At 45.0% G+C, this 26,735-nt stretch overlaps 1 protein-coding gene across 1 annotated transcript in view; it reads right to left on the reverse strand.

The window, feature by feature from the left end:
• Positions 1-26,735, reverse strand: part of PTGFRN (prostaglandin F2 receptor inhibitor) — an 83,846-nt gene that overhangs the window by 37,941 nt on the left and 19,170 nt on the right. Inside the window, exons 2-3 of the mRNA XM_043878993.1 lie at positions 9,188-9,556; positions 5,960-6,373 (exon numbers count right to left, since the gene is read on the reverse strand). Coding sequence (XP_043734928.1) covers positions 5,960-6,373; positions 9,188-9,556 — 783 coding nt within the window. The remainder of the gene's footprint in view (positions 1-5,959; positions 6,374-9,187; positions 9,557-26,735) is intronic.

The following is a 26,735-nucleotide window of genomic DNA, read 5'->3' on the forward strand; positions in this document are numbered from 1 at the left end:
CTCTTCTGAGTGCTTTATAAATGTCATCTTCAAAACAACCCTACGAGGTGGTTCTATTATCATCTCCATTTTACCAATAAGGCAATTGAACCACAGAGAAGTTAAGTAACTTGCCCAATGTCACACAGCTACTATGTGGCAGAGTTAGGATTCAAATTCAGGCTGCCTGCCTCTAGGGACTCTGCTCTTAAGTGTTACACCATCATTACGCACATTATCATTTGAAAACAACTCTGTTGAACATCACAAAACTAAATTTATATTTTCTCCATATGCATGATAGACGGGTGACTTTCAGAGAAAGGATAGCTCAGCTCTGGCAGGTACATATTGTCACGCGGGGGCTAGGAGGTGGAGGGTAGAAGTGAGGGTAAAACCATCCTCTGGGAAAAAAAAAAAAAAAAACAACAACCATCCTCTGGGTAAAACAGGGTCAGGGATGTAAACAGAAGGACTAGGAAAGGGAAACCAGACAACATGCCTAGCAGGTCAAAGTCTCCCAAATGCAATGTACTTAGAGCATCATTTATTCCGCTCTACACCCCCACCTTCAAGTCAAGGATAAAGGATATTCTAAAACCAAAACACAGTGATTTCTGGACGATGCCACTGCCCTCTCTCATTAGTGTGGATAATTAAAAGTAAACTATATTTAGATGAAGCACTGAGGGATTTGGTGTGACAGTCCCCAGGCAGATCTGGTGTCAGCATGCCCCTGTCAAGGCTTTTTACATGGAAACATTTTATTTTATTCAAGGGATTTTTTTGCAATGAAGTTGAACATCTGTAATCATAGTAGAAAAACATTCAACACGTGGTAATGCTCTGGGAACAACTGCTTAGATGATGAGGAGTCGACACCTCCCAGGGGATTCAAGTGGAAGCAGAGCACAGGCCTGGTCTTCCAGCCAGAGTCACTCAGCATCAGCTACGGACCTGGGTCAGCTCAGCAACAAACGCTGGCACTTGGTTCAGAAAAGACCCAACCCCACGAACCCATGTGCTTTGAAGTAAATGACTTTCATTATAGATTTTTCCAAAGACTGATGATATTTCAAACAAGAGCTTCAGGCCAAGTTCAAGCTTCACTTTGATGAAGACAGAAAACAAGGTAGGCATAGTATTAGAAAAAGGAATTTAAAGTCTAATTTCTCACCACCACCCACCTTCTTCCAAATTCTTCCTCCTCCTTCACCCTTTTAAAGGAGCCAAAAACAATATGAGATATCGTTTGAGAGGAGTCAGGAAACTGCTGCTCTGAGCCCAGGCTGCCGTTTGAACCACCCAATGTGCAACCATGGTCAGAGACCCTGGAATACTGCCAGAGTTGCTCTCTGCCAGCCACCACTACAGCAGTTGTAAAAGAAGGCCCAGGAGGGAGCCAGCCGAGGAAAGAAGTGGCCAGTATGCAACTGCGGACAGCATGCATGGAGAAAATGGATTCTTGCGTTTAGAAATAGTGACATCTCTGTAATAATATAGTTCACTTTCTAATTTGTTTTCTCTGCAAGTGGCTAAATATCTCGTCACATCACTCAGCACAGTTTTTCACGTGTTCTATGGGATTGGAGAGTTCACTACTGGGACAGGATGAAGTATGGTGAAGGGAAAAAGGAATCAGTTCTAGGGACTCATACAGGGGACTTCAGACAAAGTCTGTGATGGTGTAGGCTTTCTCCTCCTGGATATAACTGACCCTGTAAATTACGACACCAGGCTCAGCATTAACCAGACCACTCCTAACACAGAGGGGTTTACTGCCACCTACAGGGTACAGCCCCACCATGTAAGTCACTTTGTGCCATTTATCATAAGAATGCAATAAGAATAGTTAAGAAGTTAGCTACGGACAACTTCATAGCAGCACTATTTACTATAGCCAAGACATGGAAGCAACCTGCGTCCATCAACAGATGAATGGTTAAAGAAGATGTGGTATATATATATACAATGGATTATTGCTACTGCTAAGTCACTTCAGTCGTGTTCGACCCTGTGCAACCCCATCCCTGGGATTCTCCAGGCAAGAACACTGGAGTGGGTTGCCATTTCCTTCTCCAATGCATAAAGGTGAAAAGTGAAAGTGAAGTTGCTCAGTCATGTCCGACTCTTCGAGACCCCATGGACTGCAGCCTACCAGGCTCCTCCGTCCATGGGATTTTCCAGGCAAGAGTACTGGAGTGGGGTGACAATGGATTACTCAGCCATAAAAAGGAATGAAAGTTAGCCATGTGCAACAGCATGGATGGACCTGTAGGGAATTACACTTAGTGAAGTAAGTCAGACAGAGAAAGACAAATATTATATGTTTTTACTTATAAATGGAATCTAAAAAATAAAACAAACAATATAACAAAAACAAACAAACAAAAAGGCTCACAGATGCAGAGAACAAACTAGTGGTTACCAGTGGGGGAGGTGGTGGGGCAAGATAGAGGAAGGGGGGACTTCCCTGGTGGTCCAGGGGTTAAGAATCTGCCTAGCAATTCAGGGGACTTGGGTTCGATCCCTGATCGAGGAACTAAGACTCTACAACTAAGACACAGAGCAACTAAGCCTGCATGCTGCAACTACTGAGGCTGCACATCACAAGCAAAGATCCTACATGACATATTGAAGATCCTGCATGTTGCAACAAGATCTAACACAGCCAAATAAATAATAGAAATTAGTAAATACTTTTTTTAAAAAAAGATAGAGGCAGGGAATCAAGAGGCAAGAAGTACTAACTACTAAGTAGAAAGTAAGTAAGATTCAAGGATGTAATGCCCAGCACAGAAAATAGAGCCAATATTTTAAAATAACTTTAATGGAGTAGATGGGGCTTCCCTGGTGGCTCAGATGGTAAAGAATCTGCCTGCAATGCAGGAGACCTGGGTTCAGTCCCTGGGTCAGGAAGATCCTCTGAAGAAGGGCAGGGCAACCCACTCCAATATTCTTGACTGGAGAATTCCATGGACAGAGGAGCTGATGGGCTACGGTCCGTGGGGTTGGACATGACTGAGTGACTAACACTTTCACTTTGAATGGAGTAAAATCTGTAAAACTATTGAACCACAATGTTGTGAAACTAATCAGTTCAGTTCAGTTGCTCAGTCGTGTCCAAGTCTTGCAACCCCATGGACTGCAGCACACCAGGCTTCCCTGTCCATCACCATCTCCCAGAGCTTGCTCAAACTCATGTCCATTGAATTGGTGATGCCATCCAACCATTTCATCTTCTGTCATCCTCTTCTCCTCCTGCTTTCAATCTTTCACAGCATCAGGGGGCTAAAGTATTGGAGCTTCAGCACCAGTCCTTCCAAACAATATTCAGGACTGATTTCCTTTAGGATGGACTGGCTGGATCTCCTTGCAGTCTAAGGGACTCTCAAGAATCTTCTCCAACACCACTAATATGATATTGTAAATCAAATAAACTCCAATTAAAAAAAAAAAAAGCTAGCTAAGGAGAATGCAAGTATTTAAAATGAGAGAAAGACCATCACTCTAGTGTGGTGGTTCTTAACCCGGGATCCACAAAGAGAATTTAAGGCGTCTGTGACATGGATGTCAAAACAAATTGCCTTTCTTTTACTAACCTCTACCTGAAAGACGGCATCTCTTCTCATTATGAAACTAAGCAAACCAGTGTAGTATTATCTGTCCCTAGGATCTTGCTCCCAATAGAAACCACAGATATTTTCACATTACATTTCAATTGTTGCAGATATCTTAAAATATTATTTATATTCATCACTTATCAGAAATTACAGTAGTTGTTAGGTCTGCCACTCTATCTTATTACTTAACGAATTAATAAAACACTGGGCTTCCCAGGTGGTTCAGTGGTAAAAGAATCCAATGCAGGAGATGCAGTTTGATCTCTGGGTCAAGAAAATCCCCAGGAGTAGGAAATGGCAACCCACTCCAGTATTCCTGCCTGGAAAATTCCATGGACAGAGGAGGGCTACAGTCCATGGGACCACAAAAAGTTGGATACAACTGAGCAACTGCGTACACACATATGCAATAAAACACTATATTGTTATACAACGAATTTATCTTAAATATTTTGATAACTATTTTAATGTTACTGTTTTCCTATGTCATCCTCTTTATGTATTTTATTAATTAAAATATATTAACTCTGAGAAAGGGCTTGGGAGCTTCAAAGGACTGTCAAAGACACCCATGCACAAAAGGCTATGAATCCTTAGGCTTGAGTAAGAGCCAGATACTACTGCCTGCCTAATAGGCTCAGAGTGTTCAAGTCTTAAAACTACACTCTGGGTTTTGTGGCTTGTTTGAAATTTAAAAAAAAAAAACCTTACAATTGGAATTCTTGCATTTGCTAAATCTGAAACTCTTAACCCTTTCAAAAGCCTGTTAAAATAGTCGTTTGATGCAAGACGAACATCCAAGGTTTCTTATGTCAGATTCCTGACAGATCACTTCCAAACACGCAGGTGACCTGAATCCATCTGGAAAGTGATTTCAGCAGCCAGGAGAATCAAGGTTGAGTGCAACCTGTGGCCCCTCTTGTCGGCGAGAACACCTCCAACCTGCCTGACTGCCACAGTCAAGAACATTGGTCCTGCTTTTACCAAATTCAGCTTTTGTGCTGTGGTGTAAATTCAGAGGCAAGTGCTCAGGACAACACGGCCTGCAGAGGAAAAACATTTCCCAAGTGTATCATTGCCTGCTTTCCTTCCCATTTGAGCGACAGAGCGGCCATGCTCTCTCGTTTACAGTCAGGAAACGAGTCCAGCCAAGGTCTTCCCAGTTTACAAAACAGGAGACAGCAGCAACAGCAGCAAAGTACTCTGCGATCTGGCAATGTCAGACTCCCAGCAAACCAAGTCATCCAACCACCCGCAGCAGTGACATCCCCCTGAGAAGGTCTCTTTACACCTTCCCTCTGCCGAGCCAGAAGCTCTGTGAGGCTTGGGCACGATCTTCAAGCATCTCTGACCCCAGAGCCCAGGACAGAACTCAGCACACAGTAGGTTCTCTACTCATGTCTGCTGGACACTGGAGGCAAAAATGGCCTGTTTTTCCTGTTTTTCATTTATTTTTATGGGCTTTTGGAAATGCATTTTGCATTTCTTTAATTACTTCTCTAGTATAAGTAAGAAGGTTTTTGGTTATTGTTTCTTAAAAAGATGGTTCACAGATAAAAACAACTTGCATACAGACCCCAGAGTTGGATGCTTCCAGGGTTTGTGTCCTCAAGGAGATAAGAGGCCCAGCCCTAGGGGATCCCTCACCTACAAGGGGATGTCACATCAGAGGTGACCTGAAAGGCAGGCCTAGAGGACCCAGGTCGGACAGAGGTTTGGGGATGAGCCAAACACACCCCCAGCAGCTGTGGGGGAGGGCAGATCCAGAGACTGGGAAACACCAAACAAAATGAAGCCATAGGAGCAAGGTGGGGACAGCCCCACCCCAAAGCCCCTCTGGACACCAGGCTGGACCTTGTCCTGGCACTCAAAAGCACTTAATCTTTCAGTCACAAAATTCTCTTAGTGTCTTATGTAACTTGCAGCTTCCCATGGGTACGAATCCAGAGAAAAAGCAGCTGCAGAGCAGAACTTGGCATTTGGCACAAAACAAATGCATCCTTTCCAAACCATCAACACCACCCTATACCCTCACCCATCAACAGAAGGTCTCCCAGGAGGAGGAGAAACCTTGTCAGAGAGGAATAAGGCTCTGGCCTAGTTCTTTACCCAGCTTCCCTGATGGCTCAGTGGAAAAGATTCAGTCTGCAACGCAGGAGACCCAGGTTAGATGCCTGGGTGGGAAAGATCCCCTGGAGAAGGAAATGGCAGCTCACTCCAGTAGTCTTGCCTGGAAAATTCCATGGACAGAGGAGCCTGGTGGGCTACAGTCCATGGGGTCGCAAAGAGTCGGACACGACTGAGTGATTAAACAACAGCAGCAAATGGTCTAAAACATGCAATTTTCAGAAGCTCACCTGTTGGCTGGATCACCACGGTGGCCACATCCACGGCTTTCTCTTGAATTTCTTGCCAGTTTCCCTGCTCTCCGATCCACTCACTGACGATGCACCTGTAGGAGCCCTGGTCGGAGGACAGGGCCCGGGACACGGCCAGGCGGTACCCGTCGCTCCCCACAGTGTCCAGGCGTACGTCCCCGCCGCGGTAGCGCTGCTCATAGCCCGGGCCGGGCCGGAACCTGCCCTCGTGGGTCAGGGAGAGGATGCTCCGCCGGGCGGGGCCGCGCCGCACCTCCCACTGCAGCGCCAGGTGCGTGTGCAGCGGCGACGTGCTGGAGGCCGCGCACCGCAGCTCGAAGGGTTCGCCTTCGCGCAGGCTGGGGCCCGGGGCGGGCTGAGGGCTGGCGGCCACACGCAGGGCGTCGGGCAGCACTGCGGGGAGACAGCGGAGCGGTCAGAACACTGCTGCCCCAAGCGCTGGGCAAGTGCCCGCCAACCTCCAGGTCTTGAGGGACAATTTCTTCCTCCCCTCCCCCATTCTAATGCCCAGATGGGCCCATCTGCCCATTTCACTACACCTCTCATCTCAGCCGACATTCTGACTTGACAAACGAGGTAGCACTATTAAGACCCCCTGCTAGAACTGGGCGGTGCTAACTCCCTTTGGGAAGCTGTGTCTTGGGCTACACTTCTGTCACCCTTAGGCAAGCCACTCTGTGCCTCAGTTTCCTCACTCCTAAAATGGGATGCCAACTAGACCCAACTCAGGAAGCTGACTGAGAATTCAACTAGTTATAAGGGAAGGTTCCCAGGACAGGGCTTGGTACTCACTGATAACCAGCCATGACTGTCCAACGTATCTGTTGGGACACAAGCTGGAGTAGGGAGCCTGGGGGATCTTCTAGAAGTTAAAGCAGTGTAATCCGCAGAGCACTAAGGCGTGGGAGAACTTCCTGCGCCTCCAGGTCTAGGCAATGCCTAAGAATAACTAGATCGAGAAGAGGATATCTGCAGGGTAGGACCCCATAAAGGAAAACTGAAGCCTCAGCTATTTAATTATTAGGACCCATTGGGAAAAGGCCGAGTCTCTCTATAGTCTAGAAAAGGGGGCAGGAGATCAGGCAAGTGTTGGTGAGAGCTCCTGAGGAAGGGAAGCCACACTGGATATAGCAGTGAGGAGGCCCCTCCCAAAGAGACTGCAGGGACCACCACCTCTTAGGTTTGCCTAAGGGCTGCCGAGAGAATCCCCAAACACCACTGTGCACCATCTCCTTGGGTGTTCCTGCCATTCCACACTAGGAAATGAATTCAATGTCCTTGAAAAAGGACTACTTTAAATAACAGAAAAAACTGCTACATCTTTAGAAGGACATATCCCAAAGTCCTATCTCTACTGCAAATGAATATAATGACTTTGTAGTATATACATCAGTCTGTGAGTCCAGCTAACATGACTCCGTTCCCAAGATCAGTTATCTCTGAGGCCATGGATATAGTTTAAGACCTGTGAAGCTGAAGGCCAGAGAGACTCTAGATCATGCATGGCAGCCACCAGAGGCTCCATCTGGGCAGCCAGCCAGGCTCATTCATGGCCATCCATCTGCTTTCCTGACCCTGAGGAAAGTCTCTCCTTGCTTCTCCTTCCAGAGACGGGAGAAGAAACAGAAAGATACTGGGGCAGGGGGCAGGAGGTTCCTCCTGCAGCCTCCAACTCCTTAAGATGAGCATCGCACATGGAGACAAGTGTGTATCTGATCTAATGGACGTGTAGCATGTGTGTGATGACGACGGAAGCAATGGATTACTCAACTCCAATGCAAGAATGCCTTATGAGACTTTGTTCTAAAAAGACATATTTGATTTTTGTATAGGAATGAGAAGAGGTAATGGAAGAGGTAGATTTGACATTTTAATGCTTGCATAATGGAAGTGGCTGTTTTTATCCCCTCATGAGTCTAGTCAGGGAACAGAATCTGGAATATGGTAGGATTCAAGAAATCATTATAGAAGTAATGAATGCCTGAATCAACCCCTTCTTTTTATATCATCATGTACATTTTCTGCTTTCTTGATCATTTAATACACTACTACCCCGACATAATTCTTTTTGGAACAAGGCAGGATACAAATAAAAACATAATTAAGTAATAATGATAACAACACTAATGTTTCTATTTTGCTAGCCTCAAATTAAAATTGCTTGTTCTTGCTCATTTACCAATTAGCTGTGTGATTTTAGGCAAGTAATTAACCTATGCTTTTCCGTCTCCTTGTGTGTAAATTAGGGAAATACCCTGCCGTCTCTTCTTCATTTGATTGAGAACTGAATGGGTGAGTAAATCAAATAGAACTTGGAAAATGAAAAAACAAACAAACCCAAACATTCCAGCTATGTTAGGTGTGATTACTTGCATAGCCAGGCCCACCAGCTTGCAGTGACCACATCATTCTTTCTCTACATATGACCCATACGACTTCTAGAAAACACAGGTACTTAAGTCATGAAGGGCACAGAGAAAGACATGAGCTTCAAAGTATCTCTTATTCCCATAAATATGAACAGTGTCCACCTGACCACCACCCTCTCATCTCTAACTTGCCTGAGTGCTTACTATGGCACTGCTGAGGCTTTACATGTGCTAATTCACCTTGGGGGTTTTCCTGGTGGCTCAGTAGTAAAGACTCTGCCTGCCAATGCAGGAGACGTGGGTTTGACCCCTGGGTCAGGAAGATCCCCTGAAAAAGGAAATGGTAACCCACTCTAGTATTCTTGCCTGGGAAATCCCATGGACAGAGGAGCCTGGTGGGCTACAGTCCATGGGGTCGCAAAAGAGTCGGACAAGACTTAGCGGCTAAATAACAACAGTTCACTTTGACCTTTATGGGAGGCACTGTTTTCCAGAGGAGGAAGCTGAGGCATGGGACATACAAATGGCCAGAGAGGTGACAAACGGGAGAGCCAGCCATGGAACTAAGCGCAGGCAACCTGGCTCAGAGCTGGACTCTCCACCACACACCATGCTGCCTCCAACTCACCAGCCACGAGACCGTTCACATTCCCCATGGAATGAAGAGAGGGACCTCAGAGGCGCCCTGGCCCATTCTCTGCCTTTCATCAGGTAAGATGCTATTACTCCCTTGGACAGAGGAGGGAGCAGAGCCCCGGGCACAGTCACTCACGGCTGGGTGGCAGAGGGAAGAATGGTCCCCTGGCACAGCAATCCCCCTCCTCCCGTGAGGATGTACCTTTAACCTGCACTGTATCCTCATAGTTGCCTTGCACGGTGGCGTCCGTGCTGGGGGTGGAACACTTGTAGTGGCCCTGGTCGGAGTGCTGGACATTCTTTATGTGCAGCTCCACCGCGTCGTTGGCCGTCCGCCGCAGCAGGATGTCGCCCCTCTGCAGGCGCTCGCGGTACTGTGGGGCTGGGAAGCCCGCTTCCCAGGTGCTGGCAAGCTCCACGAAGCTGCTGCCCGAGGCCGAGAAGCTCCAGTCAAAGTTCTGCTCGCTGGGGCCGTCGTAGTCACTGACGTTGCAGGGGATGACCAGCTCGGTGCCCACTACCCGCACCAGGCTGCCCGCAGGGACCCTCACCACGCGCCCTCGGCAAAGAGCTGCAATGACAAGAAGTGAAAGAGGGGGACTTGAATCCAGTAAGCTCTTCCCGGAATAAATGCGGCAAGCCTGTGCGTGCTTCAGCTCCCAGGCACATGATGGAAAACATGACACTGACCAGCATGCTGCCAGTGTCTGTGCAGAAGAAGGTTCGGCCCACCCCAAGGACCCCGAGCCCGGAACAGCCCCCTGCAGTGAGTACCTCTCATGCACCAGTCTCCTAGGATCAACAGAGAGGAAGCTAAGTACTAAAAGTGGGCTAACTATAAATTTGAAGAGCTTTCTCCCTCCCGTTACTATTTAACCTACTGTGATCACTCAACGTGATGTGGAAATATTTTAGGTTTTGTGTGAAAGAAAAGGACACAGCTAATCAAGTATTTACATTTCTGCCCACCCTATATCAACCCTCTTCCCTAGAGACCATTCCCCCGGGCTCCTGAGACCTGATTTACAATGATGGATGCCAGTTTCTTAAATCCAGAAGCAGCCTGCTGATAAAATGATTTAACTCTGGTTATCTGACGTTGCCTATAAATTAATTTTAAAATATGACGACTCTACCAAGTATTAATTTTCTATTTTCTGGCTCATTTCCTTCTCTCTACTCCTCACCCTGATCCAAATGCAGAATGAGGGTAGGGAGGCACAAAGTGAGACAGTGCCTGCTCTGGCCTGTTGCTGGGCATTGGTAGGAACGCAGCAGCTTACTGGGGACGGGCCGGGTGGACAAAGCCAAGAGTTCACTAGCATTTCCCGCCCCAAGAGCACAGACCTCAGGCCTCTGGGCAGGCCCCTGGGGCCTGTCATGGTATCCTTTAAGATGGCTTCTTTGTGATGAACTTTGGCACATTCTTTGTAGTGAGTTTATTACCTGTGTAAGCATTTCAATTTGGACCAAAAGAACTTGCATGGCTCTTTCCTGAGGCTCTATGAATTTGTCCGGCATTAAGATATACAGGAGAAAGGATGGGCTCTGAAATCAAGGGGTGTGTGTGTGTGTGTGTGTGTGTGTGTGTTACAGGAGAAAGGATGGGCTCTGAAATCAAGGGGGGTGTGTGTGTGTGTGTGTGTGTGTGTGTGTGTGTGTGTGTGTGTGTGTGTGTGTGTGTGTGTGTGTGTGTGTGTGTGTGTGTGTGTGTGTGTGTGTGTGTGTGTTACAGGAGAAAGGATGGGCTCTGAAATCAAGGGGTGGGTGTGTGTGTGTGTGTGTGTGTATGCATGCTAGTCTCTCAGTTGTGTCCGACTCTTTGTGACCCCATGGACTGTAGCCCACCAGGTTCTTCTGTCCATGCAATTCTCCAAGCAAGAATATGGAATGGATTGCCATTCCCTCCTCTAGGGGACCTTCCCAACCCAAGGATCAAACCCAGGTCTCCTGCATTACAGGCAGATCTTTCCTGTCTGAGCCACCAGGGAAGCCCTAAAATCAAGGGGACCTAAGTTGAAATTTGAGAGACTTCTTTTAGCTTTGGCTTCCTCAACAATAAAATGAGGCAAGAAAGAGTCATTGAGCTGATGAAATAAAACGTCTAGCTGAGACTCCATCAGGTAAGAAGAGCTCAACCAAAGAGATCTTCTGTTATTTATTTTAAATGTTGTGTTTTTGTCATTTGTTCTGGGTGGAATTGTGTCTCCCTACCACCACCTCCCCACTCATATGCTGAAGTCCAGGCCCTCGGCACCTCAGAATATGACCTTATTTGGGAATAGGTTGTTGCAGTTGTAATTAGCTAAACCGTGATGAGGTCACACAGAGAAGGGTGGGCCCCTGATCCAATGACCAGTATCCTTATAAGTGGGGGGCGGGGATTTGAACATAGATATGCACTCAGGGAGAGTGCCAGGTGAAGCTCAAGGAAGAGGTTTGTCTACGATCCAAGGAATGCCCGGTACCCCAGTCTCAGGGACAGACACCGAGGCTGAAACCAGGTTCGAGTCCTCCTGGCTCATTTCTGCTGAAGCTTCTCAGAAAGACATTTGCACCTCCTTTGGGATCAGGAATGCTTTACTCTGAAGCAGCACATAGGCAGCCCTTTTGACCAGGCGAGAAAGCCGTCTGTGGCAGAAGAGACTCAGGCCAACACCAGGAGAGGCGCAAGGAATGTGTCCTCCTGACAGATGGCCTTATTTGAGCCACTTGATTTGGCCACACCCTCTATCTACATCATTCACACACATGTGCATGTCTTCCCCAGACATTTCAATTCCTTACAATTCCACTCACATTTATGGTCCTTAAGCTAATATCTGTCACTGGCAACTCAGGGCATTGAAATAAAACACACCTACCAAGCAGTGAAGTCATCATCACCACAGTTCACAAAAGAAACAGGCGATCTTTTTTACATTTAATTTCAGAGATGACCGGATAATCCCAAATCTCGCACAGAGGCCCTTCAGAAGGAAGGTCACAGTGGAGACTTGTAAGAAGGGTCACAACCTAATGCTTTTTTCCTCGTGCCCACTGTCCTCTTCTATGAAGTGGACACATGACCCCTTAGGGCTTTGTAAGGCTTAAACGAGCCACAGAGCCCCCATGACTGCATGAAATTCGGTAAAGCTCTGCTTTGCAGGCGGCATCTATAATAAACCTGATCACATTCATTCACTCTGCTTCCCTGGCAGGTTTACAAAGGAATTTCCTAACGTGTCAATCTTTGCAATTCCTAGCCCTTGTCAGGAGGCTGACCAGGTTAATAACCGGCTCAACAGGGCCCTTAGGCATGAGGCTATATTCCTTGTAAAGTCTCTGTCTTTATTCTCAGTGAGCAGAGCTTGGGGGACAGCTGGTTCGTCTCAGCTCTCCAGTCCTGCTTCCACACACAGCTGCCCAAATCATCTTTTAAGGCATAAATCATATGTCACTTCACTGGTCAGAAGAACTTCATGGCTCCTCATCACCTGCAGGATTCACTCTATCTTCCAGGTCCCCTACTGTGATCTCCCTGGTTCAAGCCACCTTCCCTCTCACCTGAATTATTGCAACAGTCTCCCAACTGGCTGCCCACCTGCCCTCCACTCTCAACATGGCCAAGCCATCTTTTAATAACTCAAGTTGTCTGACATCTTTACTCTGTTCAAAGCTTCAGATAAAAGGCAAGTCCTCAAAGAGGCCATTAACACCTCACAGGACCCTGCCTTCTCCACCCTCCTGCTCCTCCTTCTATTGTACTCTAGCCGTCTTTACCTCCTAAGGCTCTTGAGCAAACAGAACTACTCCAATCTCAGGGTTTCTGCACATTGCTAAGTCCAGAACATTCTCAGATGCTCACGATGCTCACCATGCTCCATCATCAGCTCCACATTTCATTACAATGTCACCTTCCCTTTCCTGACCATCTTAAAATTGCACATATCCATCCTTATTCTTGTCGTATTCTCTTGTCACTTATCAATAATACTCTTTATGTGTATCCATATATTTTTACTATTATTTATTATCCAACTCCTCCCACTAGAATGTAAGGACTATATGAGTTGTGATTTTTAATCTGTTTCCTTTGCTCCTAAATGCCAGTGCCTAGAACTGGACCTGGTTCATAGCATATGTTCAGTAAATATTTGCTAAATGAGTGGATGAATAAAAATACACAAGATCCTTCAAAGTCTGCCCCATGGCTACCATTCCAGCTTCATCAGCTATCATTCTCCCAGCCCTTAGTGCTTAGATGCCAACAAGACAAATGACCCTTCGTTTTCTGGAAATGCCATGCTTCTCATTCATCTGGAATTGCCATCCCAACAACCTCTCAGCCTCTTGCAAGAAGCAGCTCCATCCCCATCTCCTGCATGAAGCATTCCTCATCTCCCCAGGGGTCACTCAGGCACTTCTGCCTCCACATTCCAACTCAACCTGCAGAAGTACCTTCCATGCTGGCTATGTTACAGTGCCACTGGGAAAAAAAGCCAAGCAGATACGAACAGATGCTTGACAGACCCAATTCTAATCTAAAAAAGATAGAAATCTGAGTAGTGGCATACATGAAGATCTGGGATGTCCTCTCATCTGTGCAAAGCAAGATTTTGAAGTTGGGAGAACAGAATTTCAACTTGCTAATAGCAAGCTGGTATTTAGCACATATTTCCTTTAATACTGTTAGATAACAGTTAATAATATTTAAAAAGAAATACAACTTGTGAAACATAGAGCATATGGCTCTTTCAGAATCAAAAAGAATATCTGCAAAGCCACACATTGCCATTAGTTGAAACCTCTTGTAACTGCTGATAACTAAGGGAAAAAGAACAAAATTCTCCTCTGGTTTTCCAAATTTTACCAAATTTCACATGAAGAGTCCCAAACACTTTGGCACCTGAACTGTATTAGTTTCACATTCTATAAAAATATCTTTACTAAGAAATAATTTAAAATTGTAGTTTCATTTGTTTTCAGAGGTCAATATAAGAAACCTTCACATGAAATACATTTCTTTATTAGCCTTAAAAGGACTATTGAGGGCACGACTGTGTTGTTCAGTGACAGAAGAAAACATATGATAAGTCTCTTAAAATTTAGCACCTGAACCCCTGTTGATGGCCCACTGTGTGTTCTTTCCCCAGAAAATAAGAACTACATAGGCATCTCTCGCCCCTCAGCCCAGAAACCACAGCCCAAGTACCTTTGATACTCAACACAAAATTAGGGCACCTTAATAGCACATTTTGTGCAGTATATTAAGGCTCTGATGCTAAGGCTCTTCATAATCCCAGTTACTAAATATACCAGTACCACATCACCATGCCCTGACTTAGATCAGACCTTCTTACATAGTTATCAGAACCCTGTACTGCTTCCTAATTCCTGTTTTTAAAATTTCTGCCTAAACCTCCCAGCAAACACATACACACACACACACACACACACACCTGAATACAACTGTGACTACTAACTTCATCATCTCTCTTTTCTCTATTCCAACTTCCAAGTCTCGTTTTCCCCATCATACATAAAATTCGTGTGTCCTTTTGTACTTTGGGCTTCCCTGGTGGCTCAGAGGGTAAACAATCTGTCTACAATGGTGGAGACCTGGGTTTGATCCCTAGGTCTGGAAGATCCTCTGGAGGAGGAAATGGCAACCCACTCCAGTATTTTTGTTTGGATAATTCCCTGGACAGAGGAGCCTGGCGAGCTATATAGTCCATGGGGTCCCAAAGAGTCAGACACAAATGAGTGACTAACACTTTCACTTTTGTACCTTAGCTTCAAGGAAATCTAGTACTAAATATGATAGTGAAATATGGAAACCATCCACAACTTAACTTTCTAATAATTATCTCTTTCCTCTATCTCTATAACTTCTTTTGCCATCTTTTTGCGTCTCCTGCACTAGAAGGCAGATTCTTTACCACTGCACCACCCGGGAAGCTGGTGAAACAAAAATTGAAGTTCTGAGTTCACAAAGGAAGGTGGACTATAGTAAACACCCCAGAATGAATTACAGCCCTGGAAAGTGCTATGCCTTTGGAGTAAGAGCAAAGCTGAAGAAAAAACCTGCTCTATGAATACTGAAATCTCATCTCAAAACATCTCACTTCCTCATTGGATGACAGTGAGTTTCTCTTACTCTTTAGCCTACTAGGGGAAAAAAAAAGTACATCTTGTGAAGAAGATGGCATCATACAGAGCCTCTACAATTTTTCAATATTTAATCAAAACCTACCAGACACCCCATATGACAGCACCAAATGACAAAAATAAAAGACAACAAAACAGACAACAGAAACAGATGCACAGGGATCCAGATATTGGTGTTATCAGACATGGGCTTTAAAATAACTACAGTTAATTTACTAAAGAAATAGACAACAGGATTCCACTTAACTTAATCTATAAAATAGATTAAAATCTAGAACTAAAAATAAAAAAAAAAGAATCTAGAATTAAGAGCTCAGGGGGAGGAGCCAAGATGGTGGAGGAATAGGACGGGGAGACCACTTTCTCCCCTACAAATTCATCGAAAGAACATTTGAACGCTGAGCAAACTTCACAAAACAACTTCTGATCACTAGCAGAGGACATCAGGCACCCAGAAAAGCAGCCCATCGTCTTCAAAAGGAGGTAGGACAGAATATAGAGGATAAAGGGAGAGACAAAAGAGCTAGGGATGGAGCACATCCCGGGAAGGGAGTCCTAACAGAGGAAGTTTCCAAACACCAGGAAACCCTCTCACGGGCGGGCCTGGGGGAAGTTTTCGAATCTCGGAGGGCAACCTAACTGGGACGAAAAATAAATAAAACCCACAGATTACATGCTTAAAAGCAACTCCCAGCAGAAAAGTACCCCAGACGCCCGCATCCGCCACCAGCAAGTGGGGGCGGAACGGAGAGGAGCGGGCGGCATTGCTTAGGGTAAGGACCTGGCCTGAGTGCCCTGAGGGCAATTGGAAGGAGCTAATGTGAGAGAAAATCAACCTGCCGGAACACACTGCCGGCCATTCGCAGAACAAAGGGACTGAGCAATTCCAGAGAAGAGCTAGCCTGCGGGCTGGCCCATCCCCAACGGAGGCAGGAGGCAGGGGGGAGGGGAAAGGGGCAAACTCGGCCCCAGAGACAGCATCCCCTCCCACACTGCAAACAGGCCTCCAGTTTCTAACCAAAGACCTCCTGAGATTCTGGATGGTCGACATCCACCAGGAGGGTCGCAGCTAGAGGCCAGCTCCCAAGAATAGACACAAGCCGCACGCATCTGACTGGCTCTGGAGGAAACTGAGGCTGGGACCACGGAGGGGAGAAGGCGCACCGCACCCGGGGAGAGTGCACCCGTCAAGCTCCTGGCTGCCTGAGCTGCTCCAGCGGGGAAGGCACAAAACGCAGGCCCAACGGAGTCCGCGCTTTTGTAGAATACCAGAAAACTGGAACCGCTCGCAACGCAGGACCCGCTCCATACAGAGCAGCCGGGAGCCTGAGCAGTGTAGACGGGGAAAGCACACACCCATGAGCAGGGGCAAACCCAGTGTGGCCAGAACACTGTGAGTGCTCCCCACACACAGCGATATCTGTCTGCCGCATCCCTCCCTCCCCGCAGCAGGACTGAACCAGCGAACCTGAATAAGAGACCACCTCCGCCCGCCTGTGTCAGGGCGGAAATTAGACACTGAAGAGGCCTGCAAACAGAAGCCAAATAAACAAAGGGAACCGCTTCAGAAGGGACCGGTGCAACAGATTAAAATCCCTGTAGGTAACACCGACTCCACCGGAAGGGGCCTATAGATATCAAGAAGTGTAAGCTGGAATGAGGAGCTTTCTGAAATTGAACCAAACCCACACTGACCACAACAGCTCCAGAGAAAGTCCCAGATATATTTTTACTTTTTTTTTTTTTTTATTAAAAAAATTTTTTTTTCTTTTCTTTTTTTAATTTTTTCTCTTGTATTTTCTTTTAAAATTCCCTATCACTCCCCCATTACTCCTTAACTTTCATTTTCATTTTCATATATTTTTACTATTTTTTTTAATTAGGAAAAAATTTTTTTTTCTTGTTTTATTTTTTTTCTCTTATTTTCTTTTAAAAGTCCTCTATTACTCTTCTATTACTCCTTAATTTTCATTTTCATTTCACTATAACTTGCGCAAAAAAAAAGGAGAAGCCATATTTTTAAACCAAACTTCATATATATTTCTAAAATTTTTTGTTTTTGTTTTTAATATTGTATTTTTAAGAGTCTAACCTCTACTCTAGATTTTTAATCTTTGTTCTTCAGTATTTGATATCAATTTTGGACATTTAAGAATCCAATATTCAGTACCCACTTTTACTCAGGAGTGTGTTGATCACTGTCTCCCACTTTTGATTCTCCGTTTTCTACCTCAGATCACCTCTATTTCCTCCCTTCCTCTTCTCTTCCCAATCCAATTCTGTGAATCTCTGAGGGTGTCTGGGCTATGGAGAACACTTTGGAAACAGAGAACTGCGTAGATCTGTCTCTCTCCTCTTGAGTCCCCCTTTTTCTCCTCCTGCTCAGCTCTATCTTCCTCCTCCCTCGCCTCTTCTTCATGTAACTCTGTGAACCTCTCTGGGTGTCCCTCATTGTGGAGAATCTTTTCACCATTAACCTAGAAGTTTTATTATCAGTGCTGTATAGTTGGAGAAGTCTTGAGACTACTGGAAGAATAAAACTGAAATCCAGAGGCAGGAGACTTAAGCCCAAAACCTGAGAACACCAGAAAACTCCTGACTACACGGAACATTAAGTAATAAGAGACCATCCAAAAGCCTCCATACCTACACTGAAGAATTAAGAGCTCAATAAATGGGTTTGATATCAGATTAGATGCAGAGAAAAGAAGTCAGTACAAGATATCCAATCCTGGAGAAGGAAATGGCGACCTACTCCAGAATTCCTGCCTGGAGAATTCCATGGACAGAGAGACAGGTGGGCTACAGTCCATGGGGTCGCAACGGTAGGATACGACTGAGCGACTATCAGTCACTCATAAGATATCCAAACTGAAGCCCAGGGTGTAAAAAAGATGAAAAATATAGAGAACAGTCTAAGAGACACATGAGAGATAGCAAAAAGGTCAAACATGTAACAGAGACCCAGGATGAGAGAGAAAGAATGTGATAGAACCAGGCGGAATTAATTTCTGAAGAGATAATGGCTAAGGTGTTTCTTAAACTGATAAAGACAGCATGCCATGGATTCAGGCAGTACTACATACCAGAGGCGTACAAACACAATGAAAACCACACCTAGGTACATGATAGCAAAACTGCGGAAAGGTAGAGAAGGGAGCGACAATACAGTGATGCTGACTTTGAATAGAACTGATGCTCTTAAAACAATGTAATGACATCTTTAAAGTGATGAAAGAAAGTAACCACCAACTGAGAATTCTACACAGAAACGGCAAAATAAATTTTAAAAGGAAGGCAAAATAAATATGCTTTCAACTAACTCTCAACAAGGGAAAGAAAATTAATAAAAAGAAATAGTAACGAAATACCAAGAAGATATACTAAAGGGCATTCTTCAAATAGGAGAAGAATGATCCCAGATGGAATCATGGAGATGTACGAAGACATAAAGGGCAATAGAAAGGTTAAGTGTGTGGGTAAACCTACTGAGTGGGGACTATATAATACAATATTAATCATGTCTTCGGAAATTTAAAATATATGCATAATTAAAATATATGACAGCAGCACAAAAAATGAGGGAAAGAATGAAATAAATGGAGCCTAAATGTTTTCTAAGGTCTTGCATATGATAAAAGGATCATCAGCAGACACTAATAAGTCAACAATGTATGTTCTAATCTCTAGAATAATCATAAAAATAAAAGAATAGATAAACTAAAGAGAAAGGGATAATAAAAATTACTTGATTAGGGACTTCTTTGGTGGTCCAGTGGTTAAGAATCCACCTGTCAATGCCTAGGACATGGGTTTGATCCCTGATCCAGGAAGATCTCACATGCTGCAGAGCAACTAAAGACCTGCATCATGACTACTGAGCCAGTGCTCCAGAGCCCTCCAGGCACACCTACTGAGCCCTCAAGCCACAACTACTGAGGCCATGTGCTGCAATTACTGAAGCCCATGCAACCCCCTCCAGTATTCCTGCCTAGAGAATCCCATGGACAGAGGAGCCTGGCAGGCTCCATACAGTCTATAGGGTCACAGAGTCAGATACGACTGAAGCGACTTATCACTCACGCATGCACACATCTAGAGCCTGCAAGCCTCAAGAGAAGCCACCACATTGAGAAGCCTGTGCACCACAGTAAAGAGTAGCCCCTGCTTGCAGCAACTAGAGAAAAGACCACACACAACAGCAAAGACCCAGCACAGCCAAAAATAAATAAAGAGAAAAAAAAAAAGAATCCACCTGCCAATGCAAGGGACACAGTTCCAGGAACTAAGATACCACATGCCTCGGGGCAACTAAGCCCTTGCCTAACAACTACTGAGCCTGCATGCCCTGGAGCCTGTGCTCTGCAACAAAAGAAACCACAACTGCGAATCCCACATGCTGCAGCTAGAGAAAGCCCATGCACAGCAACGAAGCCCCAACACAGCCAAAAAGAAATAAACACAAAAATAATTTTTAAAAAGGAATCACTGTTCTAGTCCACTCTTAAGTAAATTTAAAACATATATTTAAAAAACTTAATCAAAGAATCCATCATTTCAGCTAAAACGACATAAGCATTTTTCAAGTATTTACTTTCTAGTCTGTTCACTTTGATTCATCACCAAATTTCTCTCCACAAGGCTGAGATAAAGTAAGAGGAGGAATAACAACATCCTGTGTCTCTCTTATATGCCAGAACACCCCCATCACTGAACCGAGGAATCTGAGACTCTGACAAGTTGATAACTTGCATGGAACTATGAAGTGAGGGACTCCAGCCAGGTTTATCTGGTCCATGCACTGCCCTGTCAGGGCAAAGATTGGCTGGGCTGGTTTTGTCTTCAGCTGCCTTGTTGATGTTACCACCTTCTGTTGACTTTGTGCTGAGTGGGAAGAAGGAACAGCTTGACATTCCCTATAAAATATTTCAAATTCTCCAAGGACAATGTGAATCAGATAGGCAGCAAAGTAACCAAAATGAGTTACTAAAGAGAAGAAATATCTATTCTTGATATAAAGTAGACAGAGGAGAAAAACAGGATTATTAAAAATAACATCCAGTTTCTTAAAAAAATTTTTTCTGACAGACTGTTTTAAGTGATATTAACTCAATGTCTTACACTTTCATATTCAAATAAGGGGAAGAGAACTTTATTCTAAAAACATATAGGAAGGACTTTTGGAAGCCTACTGCTCTTTCTTGCAGTACAGATAATTAATATGCAAGCAGTAACTGTTTCCAGATTTCTATTTGCCTATCTCTGAAGTACTCAAGAAAATAAATACCTTCAACTTTCTCCCATGATGTAGAATGAATGGGGATAGGCTTGCTCCTTGGAAGAAAAGCTATGACCAACTTAGACAGCATATTAAAAAGGAGAGACATTACTTTGCCAACAAAGGTCTGTCTAGTCAAGGCTATGGTTTTTCCAGCAGTCATGTATGGATGTGAGAGTATGACCATGAAGAAAGCTGAGTGCCAAAGAACTGATGCTTTTGAACTATGGTGCTGGAGAAGACTCTTGAGAGTCCCTTGGACTGCAAGGAGATCAAATCAGTCAATCCTAAAGGAAATCAATCCTGAATATTCATTGGAAGGATTGATGCTGAAGCTGAAGCTCCAATACTTTGGCCACCTGATGTGAAGGGCTGACTCATTAGAAAAGACCCTGATGCTGGAAAAGACTGAAGACAGGAGGAGAAGGGGTAACAGAGGATGAAACAGTTGTGTGGCATCACCGACTTGATGGACATGAGTTTGAGCAAGTTCCAGGGATTGGTGATGGACAGGAAAGTCTGGTATGCTGCAGTCCATGAGGTCGCCAAGAGTTGGACACAACTAAGTGATTGAACTGAACTGAGGCAAGAAAAATCAGGCAACTTTTTCAGTGCAATCATTCCTGCAATGTTTATTTCAACAAGCGTTATTGGCAACCATGAGGAATCATTAAGAGAGACAAGCTAATGAAGACGAAATGTATTTATCCAGCCTCTTTCACCCCCTCATGATAGCCATGGGAAATAGATTTTACTTCCTGGGTTATCATCAACATTATTCTACATCAAGACCTGCAGAGTACAGAAGATCTGCAAAGGATATTTGCAATTGTTTCTATTATTGCTCAAATGTTATCACCTCACTAAGCAGTCTAGAAACAAACAATCTGACTTTCCAATCAGAGTAATTTCTAAGGTTAAGTATTGAAAGTTACTGACTCCAATAGTACAGGTAGAACAGAATACTAAAACTGAAGAGCTTGTGGTATTTTCACTTTGCCTTGTAAAATGACACCTAAATCCCCTTTCCCCCGTCCTTACAAGCCCTTTAAGAGAGACTAGGGGCCTGTGGATTTCTACATGAAGTTTCCAGTCCACACGTGATTTAAAAATGGATATACAAGGTCAAACCTATAAACCCTCAGAGGGCCTGCACTGCAGCATCTGACTTAACAAATGCAAAACCTTTGTCTCTGCATGACTGCCACTGAGAGGTCTGGCAAGAAGGGAACATGCCGGCTTTCATCTAGACAGTCCCTATGCGATGAAAATGCAGCAGTGTACACATTAAACAAGTAACAGCCAGCAGAGAACGTGTGATGAAGTCACACATGGCACTACTTCAAAACCCCATCCAAACGCAAATACGGTTCTACCAGAGCAAGCCTCATAATCATAAAAAAAAAAAAAAAAAAAAAAAGATTTAGCTAAGACCTTACAGAGATAAACTAGACAAATACAATATGACTCTTAACAAACAACTATTGAGCAAGGAGCCCCCTACCCAGACGATATGTGAGAGAGGAAGGTAAATCAGCCTTGGACCTTCTTTTAAGAGACTTACGGTATATTGAGTTTTAGAGGCATGTTGAATCTTAGGGGCACGTGAAAAACTAACAGGAGGAAGGATATTTGTAACCCAAGAGAGGTACTAGCAAGTGCCAGGGGTTCCACAGAAACTGAGGGTGTGTCCCTAAAGAGATTATGGGAAAGCTTCATGCAGTGTCAACATCTGCAAAATGGCTGGGGGCTAGGGGTTGGGCAGGGGACACTGAGGAGAAAGGTGAGCAGTGTTCAAAGGAGGAGCATAAGCAAAGGCCTAGAGGGAACATGTGGGCTGTGGTGAAGAGTAGGGCGTGCAGTTCAAGCAGGCTGGCAGGACACACACAGGGGAGGTCAATCAGGAATCCTCAGCGAGATGGGGGTGGGGAGGTCGGTATAAGAATCAAAAGAACAAGGGCGGGAGTGGAAAGGCGCAGCTCCGAGAGCCATGCTGGAAGAAGAATCCATGGACAGACCTGAGATGAGAGAGATGTCCCAGGGAAGCTGAGAGCTGCTAAGGAGATACTGAGGAGAAAAGTAGTCAGTGAGACTCAGACAAGTTGAAAGGTCCACCAGGAATGGAAACCCACCCTTCCAAAGATATTTGAGCCCCGTAAGAATGTGGAGTCACATGCCTGGAGAGGGGATTGGGTGGAGATCTCAGAGATATGGAAGTCCATGGAGTCACCAGAGGACAGAGTACAGACAAGAGGAAAGGAACAAAACCACAGAAACATCGCAAATGTCTATCATTTAAACACAAACAGAAGAAAAGGACTGAAAAAGGACCAAAAAAAAAAGGAGAAAGGAACTGCAGTCAGTTAGGAAGAAAACCAGAAAAGGCTTATGTCCTAGCAGCCACCAAGGGATGCAAGAATTCCAAGAAGCAAAGGTTGGGAGTGACATCTACTGTTTTCCTTACAGACATACCCATCTATGGTCTGTCCAAAATGTTTGTCTGCATTTTGCCATAAGATGTTATAGAAAACCCAGAACAAACTTTATGGCCAACCCAATACTTGCTCCTGGGAGGCTGCAAGCTCCTATGGCAGGACCTGGCTCCTACACTATGTGCATCTTGCACAGCATCTAGAGCAGAATCCTATTATGTTTCAGTTTGGAAAAAAATGAGCAACAGTGTCAATCAAACCTGAGCAAAGTGTCGATCAAACCTGCAGAAAAATCAAGGAAGATGGGTGCTGAGAGAAGACTTCTGAAATGATGATCAAGTAACCACTGGTAACCTCCACAGAAACGCATTTGCAATAATGTGGTGTGGAACCTGGCGAGTAACAGCCAGGAGAAAGGGACAATCCAGATGCAAGGGAGGGAGGGTATAGCCACGAAAGAGACCCCAAAGTAGGCAAGTGGCAATGAAGGGCACAAGTGGGCAGTTTATCCTGGAAAGTCAGCCAGTTGGTCCTCTAAGCACCTTCTAGGCACTGCGGACATTCAGCCAAGTGTCCCTGCTCACAAAAAGCTTAAACTCCAGTTAAGGAGAGAGTGTGGAAACAAGCCGGGAGGGCTGATAAATGCTATCAAGATCAAATAGGCTGACGTGCTGGTGACTGGGGATGGGGATGGTGAAGGGCTGCTTTTAGCCAGTGTGGTCAGGAAAGTCTCCTCTGAGGTCACCAATGATGTCAGACCTGAATAAGGAGGAGGCAGGGGCAGAACTCCGGGGTAAGACTGCTCCAGGCAGAGAGACCAGCGAAAATAAAAACATGAAGACTGGAGCAAGCCTGGGGTATTCAAGGGACAGAAACAAGACCAGTGTGGTTGGATTATAATGAACAAGGGGGCAGAGGCCTTGGACTCTGGTTGAAATGGGAAGCACATAAACTAGGGGATGATAAAGCTTACTTTATCATAGAAAGTCCACCCTGGCTGCTCTGTGAAAGATAGACAACAGTGGGGCTAATTTGGATGTAAGGACACTGGAATGGAAGAAGTTGTGGTAAATCAAGCAAAAGATGATGGATGCTGGGCCTCAGCTTGTAGTAGTGGTAACTCTCAGGAGTAGTCAGATCCAAAATATGTTTTAGAAATAAAATGAAAAGATGCACTGCTATTTTGAATGTGGAGAATGAAGAAGACAGGAATAGGGGTGGTACAGGCTCTGGCTGGAGCATATGGGTTCACGGTGAAGCCATTTACTGAGACGGGAAAGTAACTGGCAGGAAGGAATTCATACCAGGCAAGACTAGAGCTCTTTTCCAGCCCTTTTAAACTTGAGATGCTTATTGGACATGTGAGTAGGGGTGCAGTGGAGTAGGCAATGGGTACATATGTCTGAAGCTCAGGGGGAAGGTCCAACCAGAGACAATCATCGAAGAGTCCTCAGCACATAGATGGTATTCAAAGCCACAAGAGACATGGGAGTCACATAAAGACACACTGCATACATACAGAAGAGAAAAGAGCCAAAGACAGGGTCTTTACTTTTTTCAGAATTTAGGAGAAAAGGATGGGTAAAAATACAGCAAGGTTTTGAGGCAAAAAAAACTTGAGGAGCCTTAGGCTAGTCTCCAGTGTCACAGTGAAGTGGTCGAAAAGGGATTAGATCCTGGAGATTGTGGACAAGGTTTAGAATAAGAATTAGAAGGAATATAATGGCAAACCATCACAAAATTATTACAAGGTTCACTGAGATGCAGTAAAGACACCCTAATTGGTAAGAAAATGAGGTGGGCAGGATTTAAGATTTTGCAAGATGATAAAGCTTAGACTTAGAGACTATGGCTAATGTGGGTTACTCAACCACAATATGAGGACTGGCAAAGAAATGAGGCAGAGGGTCCTTAGGATGTTAACAAGCTCACTGCTGACATGCTGACTGCCAGGATGAGAGCCCATGAATTGAAAGTGGCTTGGAGCAAAAGGAGTTTTCAAGATCAGGGGATCACAGTGAGGATGAAGAATAGGTTCAACACATATGAGGGAACTTATAAGGAGTAAAGAGAAGCAATTGTGGTCACAGAGGGAAATATTAGAATGGATAATCAAAAAGGTGAAAGAATTCTGAATGATGACAAGGTCCAGGTGTGGCCATTAAATCTCATAAAGTGTGTTATTTTCTTAGGGGCTAAGGGACCATAGAAGGCATTTCCTTAGCCCTCACTGACCTGAGATGGCTGCAGAAACATGAGGAAAGGGCCATATGACCAACAGACGACAGGAGTAAATAAGGGCAGAGTTATCATTCTGACTCTTTGTGACCCCATGGACTCTAGCCCACCAGGCTCCTCTGTCCATGGTATTTCCCAGGCAAGATTACTGGAGTGGGTTGCCATTTCCTTCACCAGATCTTCCTGATTCAGGGATCAAACCTTAATCTCTGGTGTCTCTTGTGTGACAGTCAGATTCTTTACCACTGAGCCACGTGGGAAACCCCGAAGAAGGGTGGTACAGGGATCTAAACTGTGTTCTCACTTAGCGTTCGCACAACAGTTTCTGGCCGTAGTCTGCCATCATTCATATCTGCAAATTTTCTTTTAGCCTTCGTACTGGAAGAGGAGAAAGAGTAAGTATGTGTTTCTCCAGGTCAAACAGGAACTTGATGGTAGAAAGACTTCCCGCTTGGGACTTCTCTGGTGGTTCAGTGGTTAAGAATCTGCCTGCCAATGCAAGAAACATGGGTTCAATCCCTGACCTGGGAAGATCTCACCTGCTAAGAGGCAACAAAGCCTCTGAGCCGCAACTACACATGCCCTGGAGCCTGCGCTCCACAGCAAGAGAAATCACCACAATGAGAAGCCTTGGCACTACAAATAAGAGAGCGGCCAGCTCCTGTTCTCTGCAACTAGAGAAAGCCCATGTGCAGCAACAAAGACCCAGAGCAGCCAAAAATAAATAAATAAAGCTTTGAAAAAGACTTCACGCTCCCTGGGAATTGACAGGCTCTTCAGTCAATGCAACTTTCCATAGCTTTTGCTGCTGAGACAACCATTCCCTCCAGCACTACAAGTAGGAAAGGCAAGGAAGACAGGAGATGCAAATGAGGAACACAGCTGCAAGTCACTTCTTAAAGGCTGGATCATTAACTAAGTGAACTTCTTACCAGGGAAGCCCCAGATCATGTAAATCATGACATCACTCCAGCAATGTGGCCTTTGAGAGATCCTGAGAGGCCAGAGTCATGCCAAATCCTTAATTCTGCATTATGGCACTGTGCAGGTTTGTACTGAGTCAATATGATTATATGGAACTACACCTCCCAGAGTCCTCCTGCCTGTGCAGTTCCAGGTTAGAGTTGGACAAAAGGGAGGTGACTACATGCGAGATTTGGGAGTAGAAAGGAAGCAGGAGCCATAATGCTATGGGGGTCATCAAGGTTCAAGGACGCGAGAGACAGATGTGCAGGTGTTGGTGGGTTCCAGTTTGTTCTTGCTCTTCTTTCTGCTCTGCGTTTCTTCCCGAATGTTATCTTTACTGACCAAAGTGGCTCCGGGACCACCAGGTAGTAGCTATGAAGCAGCAATTGTCTTTGCATAAACTCTTACGCCGGATCATTCCCCCTCTTCATGGTCCCACTCCGCCTGGCTTCTCCATTCCTCGGCCAGCTTCAGCATGTCCACCCCTACCAGTGCGTCAGGAGAGCTGGCTTTTCCCTGACCCCTTTTCAGACCTTCATTTACCCAGTTCCTCCCCAAATCGTACAGTCTAATTCCTCTACTAAATGTCTTATTCCATAATATTCACAGTGGCTCTGCTCCTCTGATGGAGCCCTGATACATAAGCCAAGTATCGAGCAGAAAGCGTTGCCCTCAAGGACTCAGTA

This window comes from Cervus elaphus, chromosome 20 (genome assembly GCF_910594005.1).
Source record: "Cervus elaphus chromosome 20, mCerEla1.1, whole genome shotgun sequence".
NCBI lineage: Eukaryota > Metazoa > Chordata > Mammalia > Artiodactyla > Cervidae > Cervus > Cervus elaphus.